Source organism: Rhinoderma darwinii, chromosome 1 (genome assembly GCF_050947455.1).
Source record: "Rhinoderma darwinii isolate aRhiDar2 chromosome 1, aRhiDar2.hap1, whole genome shotgun sequence".
Taxonomy (NCBI): Eukaryota; Metazoa; Chordata; class Amphibia; order Anura; family Rhinodermatidae; genus Rhinoderma; species Rhinoderma darwinii.
The window spans coordinates 111,403,145-111,416,522 of NC_134687.1; the positions used below are offsets into that span (position 1 = coordinate 111,403,145).

The 13,378-nt window shown below is 39.5% G+C and overlaps 1 protein-coding gene across 1 annotated transcript in view; it reads right to left on the reverse strand.

Moving 5' to 3' along the window:
- Nucleotides 1-563: 563 nt before the first annotated feature.
- The window catches only part of TMA16 (translation machinery associated 16 homolog), a 79,027-nt gene continuing 66,212 nt past the window's right edge, over nt 564-13,378 (reverse strand). The window contains exons 6-7 of the mRNA XM_075849665.1: nt 7,917-7,959; nt 564-1,313 (exon numbers count right to left, since the gene is read on the reverse strand). Of these exons, the coding sequence (XP_075705780.1) occupies nt 1,139-1,313; nt 7,917-7,959 (218 nt within the window). The 3' untranslated portion in view covers nt 564-1,138. The remainder of the gene's footprint in view (nt 1,314-7,916; nt 7,960-13,378) is intronic.

Genomic DNA, 13,378 nt, shown 5'->3' on the forward strand with positions numbered 1-13,378 from the left:
CTCAGGATGGCAGGCTTAGGAGTGGGAGAGCCTATCACAGCCTGGCCAGACGGAGCTAGCTCCCGCCCTCCGTCTATTTATACCTGCCTTTCCTGTTCCTCCTTGCTTGTGATTCTTCTGTTGGTTTCCTGGCCCTGCTGCAGCTTCTTGAACTACTTGTCCCTGCTTCGTATTGACCCTGGCTTACTGACTACTCTTCTGCTCTGCGTTTGGTACCTCGTACACTCCTGGTTTGACTCGGCTTGTTCACTACTCTCCTGCTCTGCGTTTGGCACCTCGTACTCTCCTGGTTTGACTGGGCTCGTTTACTACTCTTGTTGCTCACGGTGTTGCCGTGGGCAACTGCCCCGCTTCCCTTTGTTCTGTGTTTCCTTGTCTGGTTGTCTGTCGTGCACTTACTGAGTGTAGGGACCGTCGCCCAGTTGTACCCCGTCGCCTAGGGTGGGTCGTTGCAAGTAGGCAGAGACTGAGTGGCGGGTAGATTAGGGCTCACTTGTCTGTTTCCCTATCCCTGTCATTACATACAGACAGTGGAAGGATGATCATTAAAAACAGACAATACATTTTTCTTCACAGCTACTAATTTTAGGATTTATTTAAAGTACGGCATTTAACATGAATTACTCAGAGTTTAGTCAACTGCAATCACAATTGTGACGATGAATGATCATCCAAAAATGTAACATTTGCCTAGATATAAAAATATACGTCTGCAAGAGAAAACAAATACCACACAGATCCTTATAAAATTCCTGCAAAGTCCTCAACTCAAGACAGCAGTTAATTGCAGCAGATCAAGTGCGGCTAATTCTTATTGAAATATTCTCACTTCAGTTAATCATCTCACTAGAGACGCAGAGCTGAATTCCTCAGCACACTCAAATAGAAAAATATCTAATATGTGTTCTTCATAGCTCGTGCGTGAACAGCTCCCACCATGTGAATTATTAACATGAAATAAACTTGCAAAGATTACACTTTTCAATTTCATTCTGTTCGGAATCTCCGTTACGTAAAGTTGTTCAAAATTAAAAACAAGTTTCTTCATCGCAGACTCGAAGTTTAGAAGGCATTACTGTCTTGGTTATGATGTTCCTTTTGGCATGCCGAGGTAAATGTAACCGTCTCTTGGCACGCTTCACTCGCTTCCATTGTCCTCAGACTCGGGAGAAGACCTGTCTTTACGTTCTATTTTCTCTTCATCTTCAGCATCTTCTGCTGTAGTGTCTTTCTCAATTTTAAGTAGCAAATCACTGACTGAAAATTTGCGCATTTTAATGTTTGGCAGCTTCTTTAGATCCAAGTCCCATTCTCTGAAAATGAGCAGTGAGAGAGGAGAAAAAAAAAAAACAGAAAAAAAAGACAATTTGTTAATTTATCAGAACCGCACAGATTTACCCTGAGGAATACTGGAAAATGCTTCATCAATCAAATATACCTTCAATGCTTAAAACTGTACAGTAGGCTGAACGGGAACAATGCTTTATAAATCTTATGAAGCAGAAGAGCAAAGCTTGAATCTCCATTACTGGAGCTTATCCTGTGTTTTAAATTAAAGAGACTCTGTCACCACATTAGAAGTGCCCTATCTCCTACATATGGAGATCGGCGCTATAATGTAGGTGACAGTAATGCTTTTTATTTAGAAAAATGATCTATTTTTACCACGTTAGGAGCGTTTTTAGCTTTATGCTAATTACTTTCTTAATGCCCAACTAGGCGTGTTTTTACTTTAGACCAAGTGGGCGTTGTACAGAGGAATGTATGACGCTGACCAATCAGCGTCATGCACTTCTCTCCATTAATTTACTCTGCGGATAGTGACGCTGCGTTATTCACTATGTGCTGTCTTATACTGACATATTAACGTTACTGAAGTGTTTAGACAGTGACTAGACATTCCTTCCAGCCAGTACGGGATGTCTATTCACAATCCTGACACTTCTGTAACGTTTCTGTGGTACTTACAGCAGAGCAAGCGTAATCTCGCGAGATCACACTGTAAATGATAGGTTACAGTGAGATTACGCTTTGCTCTGCTGTAAATAACACAGAAACGTTAACGAAGTGTCGGGATTGTGAATAGACATCCCGTCCTGGCTGGAAGGAATGTCTAGTCACTGTCTAAACACTTCAGTAACGTTAATGTGTTAGTATAAGACAGCACATACTGATCTAGCAGGATCCCTATGCGCTGACTAAATGAATGGAGAGAAGTGTATGAAGGTGTATGGTCAGCGTCATACACTCCTCTGTACAACGCCCACTAGGTCTGAAGTAAACACACGCCCACTTGGGCATTAAGAAACCAATTAGCATAAAGCTAAAATCGCTCCTAACGTGGTAAAAATAGATAGTCTTTCTAAATAAAAAGCACAGCTGTCACCTACATTATAGCGCCCATCTCCTTATGTAGGAGATAGGGCACTTATAATGTGGTGACAGTCTCTTTAAATGAAAGGACTCTTAAACCTAAGCTATATTTTGTCTTAAAGGGCTGTTGACTTGCAAATGTACACTACTTTTAGGTTTGAATGGGTTTTCCCAGAATCACAAATTATCACCTAGCCACAGGATTATAGATTCTTACAAAAAAAAAAAAAAAAGGACTATGATATATATGATAAAGACCTCTGATGGAGCTCCCATAACAATGGGTCCCAGTTATTCTGGCCGGTGTGTGCATAGGCTGCCTTCTGTGAATACGTTTCATCACATATTACTGCTGCAGCCAATAACAGGTGTGTATGTATGTATGTATGGATCTATCTATCCATACATACATACATACACAAATCTATCCATACACACACACACACACACACACACACACACACACACACACACACACACACACAGGTCCTCCTCAATGAATTAGGTATATTTTATTTATTTCAGTAATTCAATTCAAAAATTGAAACTCATATCCTATATATATTCATTACACACAGTGGTCTATTTCCAGCATTTTTTCCTTTTAAATGTTGAATGTTATGGCTAATCGTTAATAAAAACCCCAAATTTAGTCTCTCAGAAAATTAGAATACTGGGTAAAAGTTGAAGATTGTAGACTCATGCGGTCACCCTCTAATCAGCTAATCAACACAAAACACCTGCAAAGGTTTCCTAAGCCTTTAAATGGTCCAACAGTCTGGTTCAGTAGGCTACACAATCATGGGGAAGACTGCTGACTTGACAGTTGTCCAGAAGACAGTCATTGAGACCCTCCACAAGGAGGGTAAGCCATAAAAGGACATTGCTAAAGAAGCTGGCTATCATTGCGTCCGAGACTAAAGTGGGACTTTTTGCAGAAGAGGATAGACCTCCATTCCAGCCTCCATTGCCATCTTGCTGTGCATCTTTGAGCGGTGGCGTGTGGTCAACGGAACACCTGTAGCTGGACTTCTGGCTCATAGCGCAATATCGTGCAAACACTTTCTGATGGTTTATGTCGACACTGGTTGCCGCCCTAGGCATGTGATGTTAAATTTCACTTGCAGTACAGAATGGATCACTACGTGCCATTCTTCCAATTAGATGATCCGTCCGTGCAGAGGTCCGCCACCGCGTACCTCTTGCGGTCATTAACGTTCGTTATTGTTGCTGACATCTCGGCCTAGGCGTGTAGCGATCTTCCAGAGCGATAAACAAAGATCTCTCACTTCAAGGATTCTGTCCCTCTCAGTTTGTGACAAGTGGTGATAACTGGCACGTCGACGAAGAGTATGTATCGCACAATCATCCCACACCACTTGATGTGATTTTTGAGGTTTCATGTGGCTAAAAAACATGGCTTTTAATCTGGACTTTATGCCCCTCCCACATGCCACAGATTGGAGCTGGGTGCATGAAAAATTTGATAATTTGCAGACCTTAGCAACACCTGCTACTTCCTTGATTATATATACATTCATTGTGTGTGTGTGTGTGTGTGTGTGTGTGTGTGTGTGTGTGTGTGTGTGTGTGTGTGTGTGTGTGTGTGTGTGTGTGTCTATCTGAGGTATATTTTCCTATTTTTCACTGACATGATCTGGTAATAGTATTGGAAAGAAATATGGAAATTTAACATGGCAGTTATTTTTGGTTTGTTTCCTCCTTATAAGATTTATAACGGTCTGCACATTACTTCAAAATCTATACTTTTCTAGAATATTGTGTTTTTTTTGTTTTTAACATGTCAAAACCCGTAGAGGGAATCAGTCAGCAGTTTTGAGGCCTCAAAACTGCTGACAGATCGTTATGGGGAGGGCATTGTAAACATACATTTTGTCTCCGCTGTGCAAGTTGCATGACCGAGAAAATGCAGTTTAATTCCGCCGGCGTCGCGAGCGCAAGTGCCACTTCCCTTATATTGTGTGATATTCAGCCTCAGTATTGACTACTGTTCTTTAATTATTTCAGTGCCTGATGAAGGTCACTTAGACCGAAACGTCGCACTCTGCCACTGACATAAAAAACAAAATAAAAATACCTTTGTTTCAAAAATTGGTGTGCCGGATACTTTTTTACACGCAAGTGCCACTAAGACAGGGTCTTTGTGTGCAAGTGATCCTGCACTACACGCTGCTAGCCTTGCCCTTCTGCACTGAGTGACGGCTCTAGCGGATTCCGGATTGGTCGCTAGAGCGGTTACTCAGAGCAGAGAGTGGCACTTGCGAAAAGTACGCAGGCAAATCAAACGTCAGTTTCTCGGTCATGAAAATAGGTATGTTTACAATGCCCTCCCCCTTCCCTATATTACTTGGTCAGCAGTTTTAAGGCATCAAAACTGCTGACAGATTACCTTTAAAAAAAAGGTACTCTTTTGAAAAAAAGAAAGCATGACCGAGTACAAAAGAATGTTCTGACATCTATAACTTCCCAGTAAATCAATGAGACAAAACTTCACCCCATTAAAGATTTGCATTTCGCAAAGCAGCTCACTCACGGTTTGTAAGGACCACATACTGTAGTTCTAGCACTTGGAAAATCATATGTTACAATACACTTGGGAAGGTATCCATGCGCCATTCTTGGGAATACCACATAACCTGTCTCGAGATGTATGAGATCATTTGTTCAGACAACTTCTCCCATCTCGGGATATGATATAAATGTCCGGTAGATGCAGGTCCCACACATATCTAGAACGGTACCCCTGGACCACCGTCCAACCTTCTATTACTCATGCTGCTCTCCGGGCCACTGACTGAGGAGGTGGTCGGGAGTACAAAAAAAAGCCGAGCTCGTTGAGCTACTCAGTTTCCTTAATGTTCATAGAAGAGAATGGTAGTTACGGAAACAGATTAACAAAGTGAGCTATGCTGTTTTCGGTACTGGGGAGCTACGGAAGCAGTGTCGCTAACTGAGCTACGCCATTTCCATAACTCCCATTTTCTTTATGGGTATTATGGAAACAGCATAACTCAGCAAGCTCAGCTGTATCCGTACTCTCGGCCATCTCGTAACTCAGTGGCCGGAGAGTAGCAACAGCGGGACAAGGTAGGACGGGGGTTCAATGAGCTCCTTTCTAGAGATAGGTGGGGTTCCCAGAGGTTGGCATTTAATGGACATTTATGGCATATTTTGTTGATATGCCATAAATGTCCGAGATGGGAATACAAGTACCATATAACAGTGTGTGAGCTTTAAAGGATGACTAAGGCACAGATAACAGTTTGATAGAGAATCTTGCATAGGCATGAGAATATGGTTGATAGATATGGAAGTGTCATTTTGCTAGATATGGAAGTGTCATTTTATAAGGAAAAATAAAGCGGCGTTGGAGAAATCATTGATGAGAATTATGTTTTTCCCTTACTTTAAATTTCAGTTCTAAAGCCATGTACTTGTAGATGACCTTATAATCCTAGTGAAAGATGCATTTTAGAGGCTGTGTGTTTTATAATGTGCACATTCTGATTGTGCTTCTTTAAAGAAAGTCAAAGCAATGCACAATTTCAATGAATATGTTTTGCAAGGTCACAAATAAGAAGCACAGTAGAAAAAAAAAATGACAATGTGATGCATAAAATTCTACGGTATATATAATTCCAAGACTAGCAAGGCAGTCCTATTATGAGAGTGAAGAAATCTACCCAGAGCCTACTCAAATAACTGTTACATGTGAAAGGAACACAATGAAAGCTAACAAAGCTGGAGGAAGATAACACAAGATCACACCATTAATTTCAATGGGATTCATTAAGCACGATTCATTGAGGACTTGCTGGCCGCTACGCCAAGCGATAAAAGCGGATCATGGGAGGTTCCAGCCAGGGGACCCCATGATCAGCCCATCAGCAGATCGGTTATCTTGCAAGAGGTAGTCCAAAGGGGACCACTTCTTCAAGTGCTTATTACATAGCATTATTACGTCTAAGCTCCCCTAGTGTAAGCTAAATGTTATCATTTAACGGTAGCTATGCCAGGGATTTGGAGCTTTGTATAAAAAAAACATTTTTTATGCCATTCCTTATAAAAATATATTTTGAAAAAAATCAACACACTTTAGACCTATTTAGAAAAATAAAACGGGCTTGACACATTACTAACAATAAGGCTGGCTTCACACGACCTATTTTCAGACGTAAACGAGGCGTATAATGCCTCGTTTTACGTCTGAAAATACGGCTACAATACGTCGGCAAACATCTGCCCATTCATTTGAATGGGTTTGCCGACGTACTGTGCCGACGACCTGTCATTTACACGTCGTCGTTTGACAGCTGTGAAACGACGACGCGTAAACTGACTGCCTCGGCAAAGAAGTGAAGGACACTTCTTTGCAACGTAATTTGAGCCGTTCTTCATTGAAGTCAATGAAGAGCAGCTCAAAATTACGGGCGTCAAAGACGCCTCACATAATGCGAGGAGGAGCTTTTACGTCTGAAACGACGCACCGGTTTTCTCCTGAAAACAGTCTGTCTTTTCAGACGTAAAAGACCGTTCTCGTGTGCACATACCCTAAGTGAAAATGCCATTGCCGACAATGATTTTTCTAGTGGTAAAACTTGCCATCATGGCAAAAAAATTACTCTGTTATAAGTTTTAGATCAATAGTTCCAATAAGGAAAGATGATACAATAAAGAAATCTACTTTGACCCTCCTGAGGCAAGATTAGTGATTAATCAGGAACTCAGAAAAAAGTAGAATACATTTATAAGCAATTTAAAGTCTTTCTCCACTAATAAGTGCAATCTCAGTTCCTAAAGGAAGGTGTTAGGCTTCGTTCACATCTGCGCTAGGTTCCCGTACCATCGCTTTCCATCGGAATGGGACCCTGACTGACACAAATGGAAACCACAGGTTTCTGTTTCCATCACCATTGATTTCAATGGTGACGGATCCGGTGCCAATGGTTTCCGTTTGTCTCAGTTGTGCAGAGGTTCCGTTGTTTTTAGTCTACGCTATTGATTCCATCAAAACGACAGAACCCCTGCACAACTGAGACAAAAGGAAACCATTGGCACAGGATCCGTCACCATTGAAATCAATGGTGATGGAAACGGAAACCTTTGGTTTCTGTTAGTGTCAGTCACGGTCCTGTTTTGACGTAAAGCTCAGACGGAACATCGGAACGGAACCCTAGCGCAGATGTGAACGAAGCCTAACAGCTCTGTTTTTGTACGGAGCCATAAATAGGTCTTCCATAGAGTGAGAGCTCAATATGTCTCTGATATTGTTCCTCAATATGCCGATTTCAGATACAGAGGACAGAAAAATAAATTTAAAAAAAATAAATTGGGCCACGTTTAATGGGACTCTAATACCTTTTGTAAGTATTGAGTCCAATGAGCCGTACACCAGACCCTTTTTTTTAAATGTTGTCTGTACAGAAAGAGAGACAGCTACCAAACTTACATCTTCTATTTAATGCCAGCTATATCCAATAGAAAAGATAGCCATTGGACCAAAGTATCAAGGAGGAACTTACCTAAAGGTATTTAAGTGTTTTACATTCACAATATCTGGGATTTCTGAAAAATAGTAAAATAAAGAATAGTTTTTACTTTTAGCCAACAGTAAATGTTAAAGACAAAAATTTCAATTTCACATAATGCTTTTTCATGATATACAATTACAGCAAGTATTGTCTGTAGATTAGATTTAAACGTTTATAATATCAATAATCATAGCACTATAAGAGTACGTGCAAAAAAAGAAAATCTGCCAGAAGATCTGCATCAAATCGCGCTGATTTTGGCACGGATTTTCCGCTGCAGAAGAGAAAAAAAAAAGTAAAAATCCCCTAGTGCGCCCGTAACAACGCACCCCTTGTCTGTACATCCAGCCTCCTGTGTTGACGTTTCTGTGATTGCCTCTGGAGGTCCAATGTGCCGAAACTTTATCACGGGGCGCTGGGTGTACACAGAACTAGCCGGGGGATGAGTTTAGTCTTTTTTCCACTTTAAACTTTGAAAAATGTGTTTTTCTTTTTGACTTGCGGATTTGCAGGTAATCTACAGCAAAATCTCCTGCCAGAGGTTGCAGATTTTGACTTTTACATTGAACTCCACACTGCAGGTCAATTACCATGTGGACATTTTCCACAGCGGGTGGATGCGCTATTATCAATGTTGCAGCTACAGTATTTCGCAAATTCAGATGGAAAATCCAAAGCAATGTATGTGTGAATGTAGTCTAACAGCATAATGGAATTTACAAGCCATAAAACTGTACATCTGCAAATATCAGCTCCGTTTCCACAGCAGAAAATCTTCCTTTACAAATCATAGCGTTAAGACACAGCAGAAAAGTGCAAAGAATATCTTTGTCCTAAGGATTGGTAATCACTATGGTAACGCATCTTCTATTTACACAGCCAAGTAGTAATGATCAAAAACATTCCAAGATGGTTCTGCAATGTCCTATAATAAGAAAGCCTTAGAATAGAGCAAATATAAAATATATTAGGAAAATATCTTATATGGCAATGTAATAAATCCCTGAAAAGGTGTTCTATACATAATATGCACACTTTTGAAACAGTATTTTTAATTGATCCAATGCATCAAAACAAAAAAAAAACAATAAAAAAAAAACGTTGCAAATTGTCTTGGTTAAAAATATTTTACCATTTGCAAAAAAGCACATAATGTATGTATATATATATATATATATATATATATATATATATATATATATATATATATATATATATAAAAAGTTCTGCAAGTTTCTAATATACTTCCATTTCAATTCTTGACCATTTTCAAGATCTCGGTTTTTCTGTAAGTGAATTAAAGGGGCTTTCCAGCCAGTAAAAATTGATGGCCTATCCTCAAGATAGGCCATTAATAGCTGATGAAACGGGGTCCGACTCCCGGGACCCCCGCCGATCAGCTGTTTTGAATAGGGAAAAAAGGGAGAACCCAGGACTCCAGTGCTGCAAGGCAATAGTGTTGACCATGGAGCCAGCGTGCTGCTGATCAGCTGTTTTGAATGGACTGCAGCGTTCGTACGGGCGCTGCTTACCTTTCATTTCTACTTGCTGACTGAGAATCTTCAACACGCATTTAGCGGCGATTCACAGGTATTGCAGCATTTTCTCCTATTGAAGTGAACGGGAGAAATGGCTGCAATACCTGTGAATCGCCGCTAAATGCGTGTCGAAGATTCTCAGTCAGCAAGTAGAAATGAAGGGTAAGCAGCGCTCGTACAAATGCTGCGGCCCATTCAAAACAGCTTATCAGCAGCACGCTGGCTCCATGGTCAACACTATTGCCTTGCAAATATAAAAAAATTGGATAGCACTCCTGGTAGAGATGTTGAGGTGCTGTGAGGTTTCGGGTTTGGCAAACACACAATAGTCATTCAGCAAATAACCCAAGCACTCAAACGTATGAATGAATAAGATTCGTTTAATCCTTGTATTATTTAATTTTCAGTTTATTCTTCACTGAAATAAATCTTCACAAAATTTCAGTAATTGCTGACAAGCGATTGTAATCTTCATTAATTGCTGACAAGCGATTGTAAATTTGACGTTTCGGCCGACTCTGGCCTTTTTCAAAATCGCTTAAACTAATGGGCAAAATAGAAAAGATACACACTATAAGTATGTTGCATACAAGTATATATAAAAGAAAACTGAGTTAATACAGAAAAACAAAAACTTTACATATGCTTTATGTTCTTTATGCATTTTTTCAAGTTTTTGTTTTTCTGTATTAAATGTGAAGATTTATTTCAGAGAACAATAAACTGAAAATTAAATAATACAAGGATTAAACGAATCTTATTCCTTCATACGTTTGAGTGCTTGGGTTATTTGCTGAATGACTATTGCCTTGCAACACTGGAGTCCTGGGTTCTCCCTTTTTTGTGTGGGTTTCCTCCAAAACTATACAAATAGGGTATTAAGATTGTAAGCCCCACTGGGGACAGCCCAAATTCGGTGCAGTGCTGTGGAATATGTTGGCGCTATAGAAGTAACAAAAAAACAATAGTGGTAGTTAATGGTCAGGGAAATGTTAATAGACTAATACAATCACTAGAACAATAGACCTGTCATCTGTCGTAACCCCCCCCCCCCCCCTCTGCCAACGCTGTCCCAGTCTACACCATAATGCTGACAGGTGAGCTACAGGAAACGTCAGCTATCTTTTTATATGTATAGTCACAAAAAACGTAAACAATAAAAATGTTTATAATAAAAACCACATTGAAATAATGTGTCATTTTAACTTTAAAGTGGTCACAAGAACAATCGGTCTATAGAATACACGGCCTTTCAAAAAAACACAGGCCTAGAGCACCGAATAAAATATGCAAGACAAAGGGGGGAAAATGACAAACCTAGAAAGATTGTAAACTATGTGCTAGTTGAATACAAAAAGAGAGTGCCTTGAGGGGAAATATGGAGTAGTATGCAGAGATTGGCTTTAAACCTGCAGGCATTGAAAAGTTACATTTTAGAACAAGTCTAGTTTATAGATAAAAACAGATCTTTTATATTTAGTTTGGAAAAAAAATTGCTAAAGAAATATCGCTGGATTTCACTTGTCAGTGCGATGATTTTGACCACGCTCCATTGTCAAATACTTACAATCAATTACATAAGAGTGGTCATAGACAAATTAGTAACCATAGGCAAAAAACTTCTTTTCATGTTTGATTTGCTTAAAGTCAAAATAGTATTTTTCATAATTTATAAAATATTCCATGAGTGACATTTTTTTCTTACTTTTTAATTCCGAGTCTACTAATTGTATCAACGAGTTAAGCCATGAAAGAAAGCCACAGCTTATAAATGGAAATCCCTGAAGTGAGATTTGGTAGAAGAGAGCTTACATTAATGATTCCCTTCTGGGTAATATTGGCTTTTTTAGCTAAAAGCAGATGGACGACTGAATTAACAAGACTTCATGAAAGGTCAGGATTGGATAACATACTTTGTGAGTCATTTTCTTTTACTTCTCACACACTGCGTGACATTCCATTAAAGGAAAACGGAATGTGTTTTGTACTTTAGAGAGGAAAAAAAAGGTATGGATTTATCCATAAAATAATAAGGTCTATAACTCCGAGATTTATGGCAATAACTGCAGGATTATTAATAAAAACCATGTAAACAATAAACCACATACAAATTTATATACAGTCTTATAATATATATATATATATATATATATATATATATATATACACACTACCGTTCAAAAGTTTAGGGTCACTTAGAAATGTCCTTATTTTTGCATGAAAGGCACAGTTTTTTTTCAATGAAGATAACATTAAATTAATCAAAAATACACTCTATACATTGTTAATGTGCTAAATGACTATTCTAGCTGCAAATGGCTGGTTTTTAATGCAATATCTACATAGGTGTATAGAGGCCCATTTCCAGCAACCATCACTCAAGTGTTCTAATGGTAAATTGTGTTTGCTAACTGTGTTAGAAGGCTAATGGATGATTAGAAAACACTTGAAAACCAATTATGTTAGCACCGCTGTAAACAGTTTTTCTGTTTAGAGGAGCTATAAAACTGACCTTCCTTTGAGCTAGTTGAGAATCTAGAGCATTACATTTGTGGGTTCGATTAAACTCTCCAAATGGCTAGAAAAAGAGAGCTTTCATGTGAAACTCGGCAGTCTATTCTTGGTCTTAGAAATGAAGGCTATTCCATGCGAGAAATTGCCAAGAAACTGAAGATTTCCTACAACGGTGTGTACTACTCCCTTCAGAGGACAGCACACACCGGCTCTAACCAGAGTAGAAAGAGAAGTGGGAGGCCCCGCTGCACAACTGAGCAACAAGACAAGTACATTAGAGTCTCTAGTTTGAGAAATAGACGCCTCACAGGTCCTCAACTGGCAACTTCATTAAATAGTACCCGCAAAACGCCAGTGTCAACGTCTACAGTGAAGAGGCGACTCCAGGATGCTGGCCTTCAGGGCAGAGTGGCAAAGAAAAAGCCATATCTGAGACTGGCTAATAAAAGGAAAAGATTAATATGGGCAAAAGCACACAGACATTGGACAGAGGAAGATTGGAAAAAAGTGTTATGGACAGACGAATCGAAGTTTGAGGTGTTTGGATCACACAGAAGAACATTTGTGAGACGCAGAACAACTGAAAAGATGCTGGAAGATTGCCTGACGCCATCTGTCAAGCATGGTGGAGGTAATGTGATGGTCTGGGGTTGCTTTGGTGCTGGTAAAGTGGGAGATTTGTACAAGGTAAAAGGGATTTTGAACAAGGAAGGCTATCACTCCATTTTGCAACGCCATGCCATACCCTGTGGACAGCACTTGATTGGAGCCAATTTCATCCTACAACAGGACAATGACCCAAAGCACACCTCCAAATTATGCAAGAACTATTTAGGGAAGAAGCAGGCAGCTGGTATTCTATCTGTAATGGAGTGGCCAGCGCAGTCACCAGATCTCAACCCCATAGAGCAGTTGTGGGAGCAGCTTGACCGTATGGTACGCAAGAAGTGCCCATCAAGCCAATCCAACTTGTGGGAGGGGCTTCTGGAAGCATGGGGTGAAATTTCTCCCGATTACCTCAGCAAATTAACAGCTAGAATGCCAAAGGTCTGCAATGCTGTAATTGCTGCAAATGGAGCATTCTTTGACGAAAGCAAAGCTTGAAGGAGAAAATTATTTCAAATAAAAATCATTATTTCTAACCTTGTCAATGTCTTGACGATATTTTCTAGTCATTTTGCAACTCTTTGATAAATATAAGTGTGAGTTTTCATGGAAAACACAAAATTGTCTGGGTGACCCCAAACTTTTGAACGGTAGTGTGTGTATATATGTATATATATATATATATATATATATATATATATATATATATATATATATATATATATGGGTGTGTGTGTTACATAGTTAGTACGGTTGAATAAAGACACATGTCCATCAAGTTCAACCAATGGATGG